The sequence below is a fragment of the Astyanax mexicanus genome, chromosome 7, assembly GCF_023375975.1.
Source record: "Astyanax mexicanus isolate ESR-SI-001 chromosome 7, AstMex3_surface, whole genome shotgun sequence".
Lineage (NCBI taxonomy): Eukaryota > Metazoa > Chordata > Actinopteri > Characiformes > Acestrorhamphidae > Astyanax > Astyanax mexicanus.
Window position 1 is genome coordinate 3,987,501 of NC_064414.1, and position 20,209 is coordinate 4,007,709.

Sequence of the window (20,209 nt, forward strand, 5' to 3'; positions counted from 1 at the left end):
TGCAGCTGAGGAGTTCGGAAGATTGAAGATGAGTTAAACTGCTGATTCTGAGTCAGTTGCAGGGTCTGGTATCTCCTAAGGTAAGACCGGCTGGAAGAGGGCTGCAGTAGTCGAGTCTTGAAATGCCAGGAGACTGTAGGAGCACCTGATTCACTTCCTGAAAGAGAAGCCACTGAATTCTCAGGATGTACTTTGCTGTTTTCCCTATGAAAAAACAAGCCAAAGTAGTGGAAAAACACTTCATAAAAATGCTGTTTATTGTGAAAACTCTCTTAAGATCACACAGAGTTGGATGGCAGACTAACTCCCCTATATGCAACAGGATAACGTCTCTTTTTCAGTGCTTAGTTTGTATGGAAGACATGCAGGTGCATTTGGGATGGTGCCAATGCCGCATACAGTTTTGCTGAGGCCAGTGCAGATGAGAGTGGAAGGGATGTCGTAGTGGGATTCACATACATGCATATGCTGCTCCTGCCCTGCCTGTTCCTCCCGCTTTTCTGTTTATCAGTAATGACACTGCTAAATCACAGCACACTGTAAATTAACAGTGTCTGCTTAAACCCACACAAACTCCAGGACTTTAAATGCTTGGGGAGCAAAAGGACTGTGGGCTTCTCTTTGTTACCATTAGTTCTTAAAAGCAGTCTAATAGAGACAGTAAGTGATGTGCTGTGAACCAGACGAGAGGCGAGCAGGAATCCCTATACAACCCTCTGAGAGAGACGTTCTAGAGATGTTCCACAAGTGTTCTATAGATAGATTTGTGTTTGTGTATGAGCTTTTCTTGTTTAATGCTTCTTGTAGATCTCATTACGTCTGGCTTACAGTAGAATAGTGTAGGCAGGGGTTGTGCTCAAGTGCATCAAAATATTGCAATGCACACAACATTATGGGTGACATACCAGAGTTCAAAAGAGGACAAATTGTTGGTGCACGTCTTGCTGGAGCATCTGTGACCAAGACAGCAAGTCTTTGTGATGCATCAAGAGCCCCGGTATCCAGGGTAATGTCAGCATTCCACCAAGAAGGACCAACCACATCCAACAGGATTAACTGTGGATGCTGTAAGAGGAAGCTGTCTGAAAGGGATGTTCGGGTGCTAACCCGGATTGTACCCAAAAAACATAAAACCACAGCTGCCCAAATCACGGCAGAATTCAATGTGCACCTCAAATCTCCTGTTTCTACCAGAGAGATAGAACACAGTGGCACAGATGCACTGTTAAATGAGTCGGGTCATGTAGTTGCTTGTAACCCGTCTGCAGCTGTGCTCATCTTACGTTACAGTGATCCCTCAGGACCGTCTCAGGCGTGTATCAGTGCTCTGACACTGACAATGTCTCTGTGCAGTGTCAGTATTTTCTCAGCAGTATCTCTGTGCTGTGTCAATATTGTCTCTGCAGTGTCTCTGTGCCATGTCAGTATTGTCTCAGCTGTTTCTGTACCTTCCCAGACGTGTCTCTTTATTGTCTCAGCTGTGTCTCTGTTGTTTGCTTTCTGTCTTGGCTGTCTCGGTTCTGTGTCGGCTGTATCTCAGCTGTGTTGTGTACTGTTTAAGCAGTGTCTCTATAGTCTCAACTGTCAAAACTCAATTTTGAGTTTAGTGTCAGCAATGTCTTTGTACTGTTTTTTTTTCTGTTCTTTTGATCGTCTATGTAGTTTAATACAATCTCAGCTGTGTCGGTGTTATGTTTGAGTTGTGTCTTTATCGGGTACTGCCTCAGTCTCGTCTTTGTGCTTGTTCAGAAATGTCTCCGCTGTGTCTCAGACCTGTTTCAGCTGCCATTTGTGCATCGTCTCAGAGCATCCCAGCTGTGTGGGGAACAGAGCAGCAGCCATTAGAGCTGCAAAGCTGCTGCCTCCAGCCCACCACTTACTGCAGTCATCTGCTGCCAGCTTCTCTCTTTTTCTCCTTCTATTTCTCTGTCGCTCTCTGAGCGTAACCGCCTGACAGGCTGGAATCACCTCATGGGCTTCCCTCACCTTCTGTCTCTCTAATTTGCATGTGTGTGTGTGTGTGTGCACTCGCTCCACTCTGTGTTAACTTGCTGCCTGCAGAGTGTTGCGTGTGCATGCGTGAGTGCGCTTGTGTGTGTGTGTGTGTGTGTGTTCCGTGTTCTTGGCTAAATTAGCTGCTGTGTGGTCAGATCTTTCTGAAGGTGAGAGCAGGGACACACAGACCCTGGAGCTTTATTCTGTTTCCAGTGCACACAAATGCACAGATCACCTACACCTTACACACATACACACACACACACACACACACACATATATACACATGCATATACACACTTACATTTATATCTAAGTATATATACAGGATATACAGCTCTCCCCCCCCCTCCAACACCCCCACCCTCTGCCCATCTGAGACCATGCATTAAAAATAACCTGGACTCTCCATGTCCCATATATACGGAACATAGTAAAATGCACATTAGGGCTGCACGATATTGGGGAAAAAATTGCATTGCAAATATTCTTTTTTCAACAATATATATCACGATATTAAATAATGCAGGACCCATGATGCCACCAGCTCCGCCCCCACCCGCGCACTGTCTCGCGTACGGACCAATCAAGAGCTAAGTCAGCGCAGAGCACTTAAAACCCGAAGAAAACAGCAAAACAACAGTAATCAGCCCTTTTATCAGGCATTCAAATGTCTTTTTTAAAAAGTAAATAAGAGCGTTTTTCTGGGATTAAAACCATGAGTTCAGCTGTAACTTGAAATATCTGCGCAAAAACTGTGCTGGACTGAGCTGCACAGCTTTCGCGCTTCTCGCACAGGCAGCAGAAGCCCGTCACTCACACAGACACAGAGACAGCGCCGTGTATCTACAGTACTTCTTGTGTCAAGAATCAGAACATTGCAACATGACGTGTTTGATTGAATTGCCTTAAGTGACATCACACATCCTGCAATTTGAATTTTGTGCATGCAAACATCGCAATGACGATGTTTAAATGATATATTGTGCAGCCCTAACATACATGCGGACATGCACTACCCTATTAATTCTGCCTACTATAACCAGAGGAATGTTTGGACAAAATCTGTGACACATTTGTAGCTAAGTGATCTCATCTATGTGTGTGTGTGTGTGTGTGTGTGTGTGCCTGTGTGTGTGTGTGTGTGTTATGGGCCTGTTTAGTGAGCTTTATTAATAGATTGTGTGTGTGTGTGTGGTGGGGGCAGGGGGTGGAGTGAGTGTGTGTTTGTGTTGTGGTGTGTTCAGTCAACCCAACTTTAAATGAGTACAGGTTGTGTGTGTTTTTAACCCCTTCTCTCTCCCTCCTCCACACACTGATGGGGATCTTCATCAGACGGAGGTAACACTGAGTCCCAGTGCTGACTGAATACTAGTACACCGTGTGAGAGAGTGAGCGAGAGAGCGAGTGTGTGAGAGAAAGTGAGAGCGAGCGAGCGAGAGAGAGAGTGCGAGAGTGAGACACTGTGATGTGTGTTTTTATTTATTTTTTATTTATTTTTTTAACAATCACTGTGTTTGAATGCAGGACAGGATCTGTTCACACCAGTGTTGATTCTCTCACACACACACACCAACAGCAAAACAAATATTGTGGCAATTGAGATGATCTGAAATCTAAAAATGAGTCTAAATATCAAATGTTTAATATTTTGGTACCACTTCAAAATGGTTCAAAGGGTTTATAAATGGTTTACAATTAGTTTATTAATGGTTACTAATTAGGTTGTAAATGCCTTAAAAATCATTAATAATAAGTTATAACACATACGTAGAAAGGGCAACAATGACCTGTTGTTTATAAATTACTAAAAGTTAATAGTGTTAGTGGTGGAATGATTAAACTTGGAGGTTAAATGGTTAAACTAATGTTGACTGATGGAGAATATAGAGATGAAGAAAGAAAAAGTAAATTGAGTATCTGACAAGATTTGAAGTTTACCAATATAGATGGCTGTGGGTTCACTATTTGGCAAACAACAGGTCATTGTTGCCCTTTCTACGTATGTGTTATAACTGATTATTAATGATTTTTAAGGCATTTACAACCTAATTAGTAACCATTAAGAAACTAACTGTAAACCATTTATAAACCATTTATAAAGGTAGTCTTATTTTAAAGTGGTACCAATATTTTGAGATTGTTGTGAGAGTATTGTAGTTTTACTTTAACCATACAGAGCCAGTGAAAGCACTGTGTTGTATCAAAATGGACATTTATCAATGTTTCTATTAATATATTTGTGATGATACAGGGCATAGACACAAAATCTGTAGGCTGACTTTTTCAGTTCAAGTTTAATATTGTTGTCTCATTTGTATAACTGAGTTCACTTTATCTCTTTACCTACTTTTACGACTTGATTAAGGAAAATCTAGTGATGTTTTAGGTCATATTTATTCAGAAATAATAAAGGAAGCCAATTTCCTATTAAACTAAGAAATCCACAGGCTATAATTACTTTAGCTGACGTTACTATGCTAGTCCTGTACAGCTCGTACCTTTTAGCAGAAAAATAAACCAATGCAGTCTAAAAAAAAATCCATATTATTGTAATATTCGCGCAACACTCTCAAAAAGAGAAATATTTGATCGTTTAATTGGATTTGAGATTATTACACTTGCCAGGATACTAAGTTTTGCACTGTTTGTGTCACATTATGTCTACGTGACTTGAGCGCACAGTCTAATGTTTCTGTATACACTCTCCATACCCTTTATGACCACCTGTCTTGTACTTGTGCCAATTTGACCAATTTAGCCAATTTATTTTAACAATTTATTTATTATTAATAAGGTACTTTATTGGTCAATTGGTGAGCAGGTTCAGACTGTAGCTCATCTGCTGTCAATACCAGTATGTAAGGCACCCTCTACCTTATAATCCTTATTGACCATCTGACCACTGTTGAGCAAATAATATACCCAAATACTATCTGACCCACAGCGGCCCGGTGGTAAATAAACAGGGTTTGTATGGTCAGAAAAAAACCTGGAAACATCATGAAATTAAAAAATAGCAATTTCCAGGCATGGATAATTTTTGCAAAAATAAAAATACCCAGAAAGTTTTGGAAAAGTCATGGAAATTTGGTATATTTTGAGCTAACAAATACATCAGCTCAGAGTTAATTCAGTAATTTATCATTACACAACAGTTCTCTCAGGATCTGACACACATTTTATTATTAAAAATTGTGTGTCAACATTTTATCTGATTAAATTTTTATTAGACCTACTATAATCATTTTTAAGTATAGTTTTAGTTGATTTTTTGTTTTATTGTCTATGTCTGCACTGATGTTTTAAAAATCGTGTGGTCATGAAAATTGGCCTTGAAGGGATAGAAAATTCATAAAGAAAATAATGAAAATGTATTGGTTAAAATATGTATGAACCCTGAATACAGAGAGACTGAAATAGTGGTGGTGAGATACTTACACATCAAGGTCAAAATTGAGTTGAGAAAAAAAATCGCTAAATAAATGATAAATCGATAAACGATGGACTACAGTCTGGTTACAGGTGGAGGTACAAGGTGGATGTTTCTGATAAAGTGGCCACTGAGTGTATGCACAGCTTTCCCCCTCAGCAGTGGTTGTGTACTGTATTAGTGTTTGAGCTGTGCGCAGTAATGTGTGTTTGGTATTGAGGTAATAATACACTGTTGTCTTCTTGTGTGTTCCCTTATCTTCCCTTAGCCGTGTCTGGATATCTGAGTATTCAGCACTTGCATGTTTGGTGTGTGTGTTGTGTCATTGTGTTAGCATGCTAGCGTGTGTTTGTTGATCGGATCGCCGTAGAGCACCTTCTCTATAGTCCGTTCTGAAGTGTTTCACCTGCTGGAGTCTGAAACAGAACGCTGATGCTCTCTGTCCCTCCTCTTTCTCTTTCTATGGGATCCAACAGAAGATTGCTCAGGAACGAGAGAAATTTGCAGACGAGGACAGTATCTTCTACACGCTGGGGGAGTGCGGCCTCATCTCCTTCTCTGACTACATATTCCTCACAACCGTTCTCTCCAGTGAGTATGGGTTTGTTTATAACATGCTTTTATTATTATTTTACCATTTTCTCCCCAGTTTACACAGCCAATTATCCAACCCACTCATTAGGACTCCCCCTATCACTAGTGATGCCCCAACACACCAGGAGGGTTAAGAAGACTAGCACATGCTTCCTCTGATACATGTGAAGTCAGCCACCACTTCTTTTCAAACTGCTGCTGATGTAGCATTGCTGAGTAGCATTACAGCGCGTTTGGAGGAAAGCGCAGCGACTCAGTTCTGATACATCAGCTCACAGATGCCCTGTGCTGTGGACATCACCCTAGGAGAGATATGGGGAGAGAGTGCCATCTACCCACCCAGAGGGAGCAGGGCCAATTTTGCTCCCTCTGAGCGCCGGCAGCTTGATGGCAAAGCTGCATGAGCTGGGGTTCGAACCTGAAACCTCCCGCTCATAGTGGCAGCACTTTAGAACGCTGGACCACTCTGCGCCGACGTAACATGCATTTATTTTTCACTTAAAGGACTCGATTGCAAAATCTGATAGAATGCTAAAAATTATGAATGCCACTTAAGGGGTGGACGATATGGCCCTAAAATAATATCACGATATTTCATGGTATTTTCATGTTAACGATAATTTTGGTGATTTTTGGTGGCAAAACACTGAACTGAAAAACAGAAGCAAATGATCCAGAATGTCATGACCGTAATAATGTCCTCTCCAAATATCCACATATATCCAGGATTAAAGTAAAATAAATGATACTGGACAGTTATAATCTGTCTCTAGTAGATAAATAACGGAAAATAAGAACAGTGTGAATTTTCTTTTGCTAAAAACAGTAAAAAAAAAAAAAAAAAAGTAGTACCCTGATGTATAATTTATGATAATTAGGGGTGGGTGATTTAGCACCATATTTAAGGGGATAATATCGTTCATGATATTCAAATATTTTGGCTATCATTGGTTGTTCGGATCAACAATTTCAGATAAATATATCATACAGCAGATGAACACATTGATATTTGAGAAGTGAAATAAAGTTTATAGGATTTACAGAAAGTGTGCAATATTTCTTTAAACTAAATTAGGTAGGTGCATAAATTTGAGCACCCTAACAAAAAATACATCAATATTTATTAGATCCTCCTTTTGCAGAAATAACAGCCTCTAAACTCCTATACACTTATAGTTTCCAATGATAGTGTGGTTTCTGGTTGAAGGTATTGTGGGCCATTCTTCTTTTTAAAACATCTCCAGTTCAGTCAGGTTTGATGTTTTCTGAGCCTGAGGACTAAGATAATCATTTCAGATCGTTGTACTCTTATTGATACTCTGCATGAATACCTAAGTATACCACTGTGCATATATATGTATATATTAAAGACAGTCCCATACACTGCTGTTATTGTAGGACATTTTTGTGCTGCCACTGTTGCTGTTTTATTTATACAATCCACAAGCCCGCCTGAGTAAAGTGAGAGAGAATCACCAAGATCATAAACACAGCCTTACATTATTCCCTCGCAGACTTTTCTCAGGCTTTCGCTGTACTCAGGAAAAAAAGCATTTTATTACTTTTTGAAATATAGTTTAAAGCTCAAAGCGTTGAGTCCTAAAATTTTTATACCTTTATCTCTTACTCAAAGTCAATGGAGCCGTACCCCTGGGCTGAGGCTCTGCCTGCAGTAAAACCTGATCCTTTATCCTGGATAGTTAATGCAGAACATGTTCCTTAACTGTTCTTAGGCTGGTCATCTCTCTCTCTCTCTCTCTCTTTCTTTCTCTCTATCTCTCTCTCTTGCTAAAGAGAAAGAGAGTGTTCCTCTGAGAGCTAATCTGAAGCTACATGAAGTTTGGAGGTGTGTAGTGATGTAGTGACTCTGTAGAAAGTTGGTTGCTCTGTGCACTTTGCTCCTCAGCATCCGCTGACCACTGATAATATCACTGACAGTTGGCTGTGGAATATTAAGTAGTAAGGTAATTTTACGACTGAACTTGTTATCACGGTACAGAACTGATTCAGACCCAATCCCATTTCACCCCTTGGCCCTACCCCTTCCGGCAGAAGCTGCAGCATTTAAGACGGAATGGAAAAATAAAATAAAATAAAAACTAATTAAAGCTAATTTCAGCACCCCATCACAGAGGAATTAAGATATGAACAATAATAATTATTTTCTACACCATCTCCCCTATTTCTGAAGACATACAATAAAATCAATCCTAAAGTTTACTAGTTAACTAGTTAACTCTGTTCCAAGGGGAGGGGTTACACTGAAAAACAAGGGGTAGGGGGTAAGTGGTAGGGCCAAGGGGTGAAATGGGATTGGGCCACAGTATCAGCAGTATTAATATAGTGCTAAAACTCTGTGTTGTTTCTGTTCAGCACCTCAGAGGAACTTTGAGATTGCCTTTAAGATGTTTGACCTGAATGGGGACGGAGAAGTGGATCTGGAGGAGTTTGAGCAGGTAATAAAATGCACACACACACACACACACACACATTTATATGTATATGTAACAAATGTAGTTCAGTAAAAGTGAATATCATCGCTGTCCAATGAAAAACAATTATCTCCATTTTTGTTAATTTTTAGTTACACAATATGCTACATAATTTAATCAGACAAACTGTCCCTTACACTGTGCCAAAATTTCTTGATAAACGGACCAATAGAAACGCATCAAAAATGACCTGAAATAAACTCTTTGTACATTGATGTACATTGATATGGAAAAAATATATATATCATATATATCACGATGGAATTTGTTTATATCACAATAAGGATATATATCATGGTATATATATCATATTTAAATATGTTTTCAGTTATTCTTCGAAAAATATGACAAAATAATATCATTGCTTACTTTTTTCCAACTTTATTTCAAAGTGACTTTAAACCAAACTTTCACAAATGAGAATTACTACCTTTTAGTGCAGCAATATATATATATGTATCAAATGAAAAAAGATGAAGTAGATGCAGTAGCTAATTTTTTCAAAAGAACAATGAGTCTCCATTGTTCAGCTCTCATGAGTCAAATAACGTAAAGCAGTGTCATGCCCGCAAAACCACATTATGAAGCTTTTTGTTTTTGCGAAGATTACTTTATTATCACTTATATAAACCAAGTTTATGGGAAGTGAGCACGCCAATCCATTTCATTGTAGTCTACTTTATATATTTGCATGAATAATTGATGAAATTACTGTAGAAACGATAGGGACACTTTTCTATCGTCCCCATGATATTTATCGTCATATCGCACAGCACTACCATATAGTGTGACTGGGTTTAAATCCTCTTATATAATTAAGCTCTGCTACTTGACACTTGAACAGTAAACAGTCTGGCGTTTCATGAGTCTCCTTTCTACACTTCCGATCCTGTTCTGCCTCAAGTTTCAGACATGAGTTTGGGCGTTTGGATGTTCGTGGCCGGAACGTGATTTCTGTAATTAGCGCGTAGCGGATGAGCAGCGTGCTCGTGGCGCTCATTAGCAGCAGTCTGCCTGTGGCCTTCATCTGAATAACTCGGCATAATTCAGTAAAGAGAGTTTGTTCAGAGGAACATTCACTAAATAACGATGTTCTGCTCCTTAACCACAGCCTGTGGATATTTAATGTCAGGTTAGGAGAGTTTAAGGAGGGGCTGAGTTGCGTCTTTAAGCTTTTAAGTATTATTTTATTCGATTTTGTCACAGGCACTCAAAATCCTTGTATCTGTATTTGTCCTTTTTTTTTTTCTTCTTATCGTACTTGATTATGTGAGTTATTCTTTAAATTGTATCAGAGTCAGAGTGTCATGATGAATGGACCAATAGAAATGCCCCAAAATGACTTGAAAATGACTTGATGTCCACTGGAAAGTATTTTTCATTTAGGAGTTTTTGAGTTACAATAACAATATATTAAAAGTGTATATTAAGTATATTAAAACACTAAAACACTGTATGCGACTTTTACATATAAATGTATGTTTATTTTAATAGGAAGTTATTAATACAGTGCTATATGAGTGTATAGGTGTGCTCCACCCCCTTCAGGCCTTATTGTTTTTAAAGCTTCTTTGTTTTGCATCTGTAGGATAAAAAAGGACTATGATAGAGTGTCTAGATTCAGGTGCAACATTGATTTATTACACGAGAGCACAGCGCCCTCCAGAGTTTAATTTATGGTCCTGACACTCTCTGCTTGTGTGTGTGTGTGTGTGTGTGTATCTATCACAGGTGCAGAGTATAATTCGTTCTCAGACCAGTATGGGCATGAGGCACAGGGACCGCTCCACCACCGGTAACACTCTGAGGACAGCCGGCTGCAGCTCGGCTCTCACCACCTACTTCTTCGGCGCTGACCTCAAGGGCAAACTCACTATTGGCAGCTTCCTGGAGTTCCAGAGGAAACTGCAACACGATGTACTGAAGCTGGAGGTACAGCAGGAGATGAGCTACATAAGGGATTTAGTAGTGGGTTAGACTGGGGGTGGAGCATATGAAATTCCTCTATGTGAAATTCATACCACCACTAAATAAACATAAAAACATGTCAATCAATATATTAATATTTTTTATTATTTTGGAAATATAACAATACAAATTAAGAATCAAGTTGTCACAATTAAATATTTCTATTTTTTACATTTATGGTCAAAAGCCATTTCCCCATTGTTATACTCCACCCACTCAGTTCCCTCCCTCAATCCTACACAAAGTACCCCTTGACATGTTTCATTTTTTTATTTGTATTTAAATCTTCTATAAAAGGTTGTTTATGGTGTTATGATTATAAAACCCATCAAATACTCGTTTTGGTCTTTAAATAAATCATAGAATTTGTTCAAATCTGAAGAAATACTTTTCACTCCTGTTGAGTTTGGGGTCTAAACCCCAAAGTATCAGGTACAAAAGGGTCTGAATCAAACGACCAGAGTTTATTTGTAGTTGTAGTTATGTAATTAAAAAAAAGTCAAGTTTTAGGTGTTTTATCTGGCAACATTTTGTATATACAATATATGATATTGTTGTAAGGAGGGTTAAGCAGTGGATGGAGTGGGATGTGATGAGAGCAGAGTGGAGGAGGTAACAAGAATAAAGGCCAAGAGACTCTCAGGCAGATGACAGACTGAGAGCACGTCTTCACACACTCAGCACGGGTCACTACTGCAGGCATCCACTGTCACTGAGAATATCTCTCTCTCTCTCTCTCTCTCTCTCTCTCTTCTCGCTGTCTCTCCCCCCACTCTCTTTCTCTCAGCATAAGTGCTGCTGAGGCAGCAGTTCTGACAGGGTTAATTCAGCCCCCTGTACAGTCTTGGCACTGACCGTCACCATCCCCCACTCTCCCCTCTCTATCCTGCACTATCCTCTCTCTCTGGCTCCGGATGGACGCCGCCACTTCACTAGATTGAGTTGTTAAGGCTCGGTCGGGGAGAAAGCCCGAAAAGCAGCACTATTATTATGTAGCCGCTGCTCTAAGTTCAGGAACTGGGGCTTATTTTTGTGCAAATTGGCCGGCTCCACTGTTGCCCTGCTGTCAGGATGGTACTGCACGGTTGCTGATCACTGTATCACCGTGTCACCACATCATTCTATCACCGCATCACCATATCACTGTATCACTGCATCACCACATCACCGCTTCGCCACATCACAATATCACTGCATCACCACCTCATCATATTACCACATCACTGCTTCATCACATCACAGCATCACTGCATTACTGCATCACCAAACCACCGCTTCACTGCATCATTAGATCATCGTATCACTGCATCACCGCATCACTGCATCACCACAGCACCGCATCACTGCATCCCCACATCATCGTATCACTGCATCATCACATCACCGTATCACTGCATTATCATATTACTGCATTAACACATCACCATATCACTGCATCACCACCTCATCATATCACCGCACCACTGCATTACCACATCATCGTATCACTGCATTATCATATTACTGCATTAACACATCACCATATCACTGCATCACCTCATCACTTCATTACTGCATCACCAAATCACCGCTTCACTGCATCATCAGATCATCGTTTCACTGCATCACCACAGCACCGCATCACCACATCGCTGCATCACCACATCATCGTATCACTGCATCATCACATCACCGTATCACTGCATTATCATATTACTGCATTAACACATCACCATATCACTGCATCACCACCTCATCATATCACCGCACCACTGCATTACCACATCATCGTATCACTGCATTATCATATTACTGCATTAACACATCACCATATCACTGCATCACCACCTCATCATATCGCCGCACCACTGCATTACCACATCATCGTATCACTGCATTTCGAATCATCGTATCACTGCATCATCATATTACTGCATTACCACATCACCATATCACTGCATCACTTCATTACTGCATCACCAAATCACCGCTTCACTGCATCATCAGATCATCGTTTCACTGCATCACCACAGCACCGCATCACCACATCGCTGCATCACCACATCGCTGCATCACCACATTATCGTATCACTGCATCACTGCATCATCACATCACTGCATTACCACATCACCATATCACTGCATCACCACCTCATCCTATCACCGCATCACTGCATTACCACATCATCGTATCACTGCATTACCGCATCACCATATCACCGCATCACAACCTCATCGTATCGCCGCATCACCACATCAACATATCACTGCATCACCACATTTCTACATCACCACATCATCATACAATCAAGATCAAATCAAGTTAAATGTCTGACATTACTGTCTGTAACCATGTTTAAATCATTTGCAGTTATGATATGATTCTAACCTAAGACATATTTAAATAGTATAAATGCTAGTAGTTATGAACAGTTATTACTCAGCCCTGTATATACTGTAATACTAGTATAGTATAGAGTATAGGATATTTATATTACCTTAAATCCTTATATTGTACAAACAGACCTGTGTTTGTGTTTATGTTTATGCACAGTTTGAAAGGAATGACCCAGTGGATGGTAAGATCACAGAGAGGCAGTTTGGGGGCATGCTCTTGGCGTACAGTGGCGTTCAGTCCCGCAAGCTCAAACAGACACAGAAAGGCCTGAAGAAGATGTTTAAAGATGCTCAGGTAAGCTGTAAAGCTTAATAAACGAATGTTTCATCATTACTTTATGCCTTTTGGATATCAGGATGTCTTTTACTCACTTAATAGAACCTCACAATGGCTTTAAACCTGCTTACTCAGGGAAAAAAACAAGCTTAAAAAGATGGAAAATATGTATCCCTGTGTTTTGATGGTTACGGTCTTGGCAATAAACAGTTTTAAATGACCTCAGCTTACACTTGGTTGAAAGGAAGCGGTGGAAGTGTGATATTTTATAGAGATAAAGCTTGTCTCTTTACTGGTGATCCATAGGAAGAAGTTTATAGAGTCCTTGCAGTTTATGACAAGTGATAAATAAATGCACAGCTCAATAGGAGCTGAAAATGGTCTTTGACGGTCGTCACCCACAAATGGGACCTCGGATGCTTGTTTATTTATATAAACAATATCCTTAAACCCTGTTCAAGAATCGTCTCTGTGGCACTAAAAGCTTAAAGCCTACTTTACTTAAGCAATGCTCAATGTATAACCTGTAAAATTGTTCCTGGAACAAATCTTCACAAGACTTTGAAAGCTAATTCTTATTTTACTGAGAAACATTTATAATGTTTAACCATAGTATTAGATTCTAATAGTGTTTTACTAATTAATAAATAAATGTGTCTAAAGTGTCTAAAATATGTGTAATTTTGCAAGCAGCTTCTTTATAAACAAGGAAACCTTGTGATGGAGGGGTCTGTATGTTATTGCAACATTAAAATAGACTCTGTTTTGGTCATTAATCGGAAGTTTTTAGGCAGTGGTTATCTGTATAACGTAGGACTGCATGATATATATCTATATATATATATATTTTTTGCAGTTTTCCTCGGGTTTTAAGAGCTCGGCACTGACTCAGCTCTTGATTGGTCCGGACGCGAGACAGCATGCTGGTGGGGGCGGGGCTGGTGACGTCATGGGCCCTGCATTGTTTAATATCGTGATTTATGTCTGTTTGTTATCTTGTGTAGGGTATCTCCTTTGAAGAGGTGGAGAACTTCTTCACGTTTCTGAAGAACGTGAACGATGTGGACACTGCGTTGAGTTTCTACCACATGGCAGGCGCCTCCATTGACAAAGGTATGTATACACACACACACACACACTCTCTGTCTTGTTTTTACCCCTCTATCCTTTCCTGTTTCTTTCCTATTGCTATCCTGGTTCGCGTGTTTAAAACATTTTACAAAGTCGCAAAGTGTTTTTTCACCTATATCTTGGTGTCAGATGACATTTAGGGTTCCATTAATAAAGTTAATGAGCCTTAAGTGCCTAAAATGTCTTGCATAGCTTGTTCGAGCTGCACTGATTTGTTCCATTTTCTTCTTTATCCAGAACACCAAAAAGACCCTGACAGTGTTTTAAATCTTAATCAGACATAAATCACATTTTCAAAAAGAAATTCTGCTTTCAATATGTTTTATACAGTGCCTGTTATAAAAAAAAACTTTTACTTTTACCTCTTGCTGTTGGAAAAAAGCAGTGGCTGCTGCTGCTGCTGCTCTTGGGATTGCTCTCTGAAGCGTTTACTACATAAATCTGCTAAATCAGATCAAGACCAGGAGTCTGAAGCACTGGCAACCCAGCCCACTCATACCGCAGTTACTATGGCAGCCTGGTGCAGGCGAGCCGTGTGTGACCGGACTGAAATACAGGAGCTTCCAGTTTTTTTCTGTTGGATATGTTTGTGTTTGGCTGTATTTTTTTTTAGAGACAGTGAGTACAGTACCAGTCTGGCCCTGAATCTACTGGAAACACAGATTTAAAAAAAATAATAATAATAAAACAGTCCAGACAGGGTTGAGACGTTTGCAGTTTTTCTGCCAAATTGAGTTTTTACTATATAAACTGAAGACACTAAAATGCCCACTCTGCAGACTTTAGACAATGAAAATAAATCCTCCTCTGAATTTCCTATATATTGATTGTGGTGTTTAATAGCTGGCAACCTAAGCACAATGTGTAAAAACAGCACAGGTGGGAATAAGGCCCAATCCCATTTCACCCGAGGGGTGGGGCTGTCCCGATTCTTGTTAGGCTGGAGGATTTTTCAGACTCACACTTCAAACCGAGGGGTATCACTGAGATTTTGTGCTCGTGGGCTCCCCCTACAGTTGTAGAGTGTAATAAATGTTTCAGGCTGATTAGTTTATCTTTCTCGTTTTCTGGCTTTCACAGACATATTCGGTCTCTTTCCAGCTTCTGCCAGAGTGTCTGTATGTTAGTTTGTAAAGAATGAACCAGTAGTCCTTGTAGAACTGTTAGAACTAAAGGTCGGAAAGCAGGTTGCAGTTCTCGCGAGCGTTGGTCGCGGCCGCCTCGGAAAACTTACAGAGTCTGGTTTGAGCTCAGAGGAGCTCCGGCACAGAGACGAGAGCACCGCCACTCCTCCTATTACACCTCAATGCAGCACTGCAGTAAGTTTCAAGCTGTTATTTTACGTCTTTAAAAAGATCAAAAATCAAGGAAATCCTACCTAGTGCTGCATTAATGTGTAGTTTCAATGTTTAATGGCTAAATTCTTGATAACAAGCATAAAATAGATCGCTAGTAGTTTGTCTCAGTAGGTAGCTAGCTAGCACATTGTGTATTATATAGAGGGTAGATGACATTGTTAGGTCCAGATAAGAAGCCAACAGACAACGTTACTGTGGAGACACTAACGCTGAGAGTTTTCGGGGCCAAGAAGACTTTAGTAGTCTAAATAAAACACCACAGACTCCACAGACTTCTGCACACTGTGAGAATCGCTCTCTTGCTTTTGACTGAAAGGGAATTACATTTTCTGCACATTGCCACACGGCTGATAATGTAGAAATTGATTTGTCTCAGTGCAGAAATCATAACCCAGCCTGTGTCTGTCCTTCACTCATCTTATTCTCTCTCTCTTTCTCTCTCTCTCTCTCTCTCTCTCTCTCTCTCTCTCTTGTGACCTTTTCTTTGGAGTTTCATTAGTTATACCTGATCACACACTCGCTCTGCTCTGGGTCTCCAGTGTTTCCTCTGTCGCCCGCTCTTTATCCCCAGTCCCAGTCTGTACATAATCAGTGTGTTGTTTTGTTTGTGATTTTTAATTAGTAAGATAATCGGATAATCTTTCTCTCTCTCTCTCTCTCTCTCTCTGTCTCTCTCTCTCTTTCTCTCTCTGTAGCCACTATGAAGCAGGTGGCTCGTACAGTAGCGAAGGTGGAGCTGTCGGATCATGTGTGTGACGTGGTGTTTGCGTTATTCGACTGTGACGGTAAGTGGGTTTGTCTGACAGTCTGGTCTGTCTCTGTCCTGATTGGCTGAGGTTAAACCCCTAGCTACAGTGTAAAACACTAGCCCTAAGCTAACTTACTATACAAACTAGCTACAATAAATACAGTCCACTAGCCACAAACTAACTCACCAGTCAATCTAATCATAAATGACTACCCTAATTAAACCACATATTAAATAACCAAAATGTAATGCACTAGCCATCTAATGAACTATATACAAACCAATGCTTCATTTGTGTGTTCATTTTAATGTTATACAACAAATAATTACAACTTTACTCTATTCAGGTGCTGAAGCTTCGCTCTGTGATAAAACTCTTGCATCTGAACTGCAATTGAAAAAACTGTTTTTTTTTTTAGCGAGTTTTTTCGAGGCTTTCTCGGTCACATGACATCATGTTCAGTAGCTCCTCCATTTCCACTCGCTGTTGTGTTTTTTACCTGGATCTCCATGGAAACGCACACCCAAAGTGTAATTATGGTGCGCGACAGTGGACCACCAGCTATGTCATTAAACGCGAGGAGACTAAACAAGAGATGTGTGTCCGGAGGGGACTTAACCCCTATGCAGACGGGATTAGTTTCTCAGGGGGTTCTGGGGTAATTTTCTCTTTTATGTTTTTTTTTTATCCTCTAAAATTTTATTCCCGTCCGAAAACGACCATGTACGTGTTTTTCTCAGACGTCCTTTGAGAAAATTACAGGCTAAATTATCTACTGTTTTTTGAACTCCGTGGTCCTCTGGTAATTTTAGTCCTGTCCGGACGCACATCTCTGAGTTTTATCTCCTCGTGTTTAATAAAATAGCTATTGTCCACTGCCGCTTTGCGCGTTTCCACAGAGATCCACGTAAAAACACAACAGCGAGTGGAAATGGAGGAGCTACTGAACATGACGTCATGTGACTGAGAAAGCCTAAAAACGCACTGCTTCTCATGTTTTTTTTATTTAAATTGCAGTCCGGATGCAGGATATTTATCACGGAGTAGAAGTGTAAAATATTTTTCATAGACGTCCCTCTGAGAAACTAATCCCATCCAGAGAGAGCTTTATATTACCTTATGACCACTAAAAGTCAAGGCATAGGTCACATTTAATAAACTCATGAATAACCTTGATTGGCTGAAAATAATTACCAGGTTCTGATACCCTAATGCAGTGTAATCAACTAGCCACTAGCCACAGTGTAACCCCTACAAACAGCAATAGCCCCAAAATATACCCTACAACCTCTTACACTATGTATTACTACTGTGTAAACAGTCTTAATATGCTTTGTGCTCCGTGTGTTTCAAGAGCCTCATCTGAAACAATGAATAATGCATCATATTTTTCGGCTGTGCATTATCGTCAATTCAAAAACATGACCGTTGTCTAAAGACGAAGGTTTTTCAGGCTGTAGGAGAAACATTTTGAAGGGATATCAGTCATAGTTAGACCAATAAAGCAGCACTTTGCAGTCCCGGCAGTAGACATAGTAGTAAAACAGTAGTAAATCAGGCGATTTATTAAAATCCTCTCTTTCTCAGGAAACGGAGAGCTGAGCAATAAGGAGTTTATCGCCATCATGAAGCAGAGGCTGATGAGAGGACTGGAGAAACCCAAGGACATGGGATTCACCCGTCTGGTGCGGGCCATGTGGAAGTGTGCCCAGGACACCGCCTGGGACTTTGCCATGCCAAAACAACAATAGCACAGGAAGACAGAGCGTGAAAGAGAGGTGTGGCAACAGCCTATTGTCATGCGGTTCCTCTTGGAACCGGGTGAATCTTCATGGAATGAACTCATTAAGATTGCTCCACTGATAAGCCTAAACAATCAGGCGAGTGCTCTGTAGTGATCAGAGCTCCTGCATGAGAAAACCGCTGCAGTGTTTGTGTGTCTCCAGCATCAGCTTCTGTACACCACGCCCAGTGATGCTGCTCATGGAGTTACTCTTGTTTTCTGGCCTTTTTTTTTTGGGTTTAGGCTTTTCTCTTAAAAAAAAAAAAAAAAAAATATATATATATATATATATAACTCCTGGGCTTTTATACTAATCTCTATCTGCTGCATCCAGGATCTCAGATGGTAATTCCAGCTTGGCTTCCTTTTCCCACAAACCAAATACAATGTTAAGCAGCAGTTTTTTTTTATTTGTTCAAATGATTCAACATATATCTTCTGTATTTCCCTGGCTTTTAATTGATTAACTTACCAACAAACACATAATAGATAAATTGACTTTACCTAGTCACTCCAATTCCTTGCCTCACTCACAAGATAACAACTCACAACTTGTCCAGATATGGGTATTCCCAAGCTTTGCCCTAAGGTAACACTTCATAATAAGTTTACATATTACTATCTGCTGTCCCATGACTTTTGGCATGCGAGTTCAACTTATATAGCTTTATATACCTTTCTAGAAACCCAAGGACACTTTACAATTTACACATTTTAATGCATATTGAGCACCCATCCACACACTGGTGAAAAGCAGCAGCCAATAAAAAAAGCGTACAGCATACTCTTAACCGGAAACAACCGTCCACCTGGAGGACCGCATCTACAGAACTACAGCATTGTACCCAGGACAGTGCACCAATCCATATCTGGGCACAGTCATACATATGTTTACACACAAATTACATACTTAGCACACATTTTACAAATATACACCCGAGCAGTTTAGAGTGCTCAGTTTTTCTGGGCAATTTAGAGAATCCAATTCACCTGATCTCCATGTTTTTGGCCTATGGGAGGAAACCAGAGTCCCCGGAGAACATGGAAACTCCACCCAGATAGGGACTTGAACCCAAGACCCCAGTGCTGGGAAGCGAATGTGCTAACCACTAAGCCACCGCCCAATAAATACTTGCAATACTCAATACATACAGTTTAATACAGTCAGCAAGTTTTCTATTCTTTTCAACTGCAGCCAAATCATTAGGAATAAGATCATCGACTTGAGATTCAGCAGATAGAGATCAGGCTGGAAATGCTGCAGCGTTTCTGCTGAATTGTGGGATTGGAGTGTATGGGGGGTATACAGTCAGAGGGAGGACATGCACTGGATTGTTTCGTTTTGCAAACACTTCCATCTGAGCTTCTTTTGTTACGTTGCCAGCATGCCGGCTTAAGATTGCAGCACAGACGTTGAAAGAAAAACCTTAGAATGGACTTTATCACTCAAACGTCTGCGTTTCTCCATCGTGGTCCTGGTGCCACTTTCCTGCACATTTTAGAGTTTTTCCTGTTGGAAATAAGGTGTGCTGGGAGCCGGGAATGTGCAGGTGTGTCTCCAGGGTCAGGATTGAGAAACACTGCTGTATTGTACTCTTTTTGAATATGCTATTGAATGAATATATAAACCATATTTTTCATGATATCTGTGGTCCTTGTATGATTGGCTGTGAGGAGCAATCATTCATTTAGGGAAAAAAAAAGAATGGCACTAAAATACAAACAGATAAGGAAACTTTAGATTAGGGTTTCTATAGTGTGTATTTAAAATTTTAAATGGCTGAACTGCAGTGTGCCTCCTAAACTGTGAGATTTCATCTGATTCTGCAAATTACCCCCATAAAACATAGAAGCATCACAAAGAAACAAAAGTGAAAAAAATAAAAGTGTCTGCGCCGCCTATTGGAGACATGGCTTAGCATTTCTTCACTGTGCCTCTATGGGATCCAGCGCCCCCAAGTGGTGTATACTGGCATCACATTTGGTTTGTATTTGGCTTGTAAGTGCTGCAGCATTGCTAGGTTACCTGTATGTGGCAGAGTAATACAGGGAG

The 20,209-nt window shown here is 40.2% G+C and overlaps 1 protein-coding gene across 1 annotated transcript in view; it reads left to right on the top strand.

The window, feature by feature from the left end:
* The window catches only part of micu1 (mitochondrial calcium uptake 1), a 51,645-nt gene extending 31,846 nt beyond the window's left edge, over positions 1–19,799 (top strand). Inside the window, exons 6-12 of the mRNA XM_022685196.2 lie at positions 5,905–6,019; positions 8,396–8,478; positions 10,246–10,446; positions 13,016–13,153; positions 14,140–14,248; positions 16,320–16,409; positions 17,961–19,799. Of these exons, the coding sequence (XP_022540917.2) occupies positions 5,905–6,019; positions 8,396–8,478; positions 10,246–10,446; positions 13,016–13,153; positions 14,140–14,248; positions 16,320–16,409; positions 17,961–18,124 (900 nt within the window). The 3' untranslated portion in view covers positions 18,125–19,799. The remainder of the gene's footprint in view (positions 1–5,904; positions 6,020–8,395; positions 8,479–10,245; positions 10,447–13,015; positions 13,154–14,139; positions 14,249–16,319; positions 16,410–17,960) is intronic.
* The last annotated feature ends 410 nt before the right edge of the window (positions 19,800–20,209 follow it).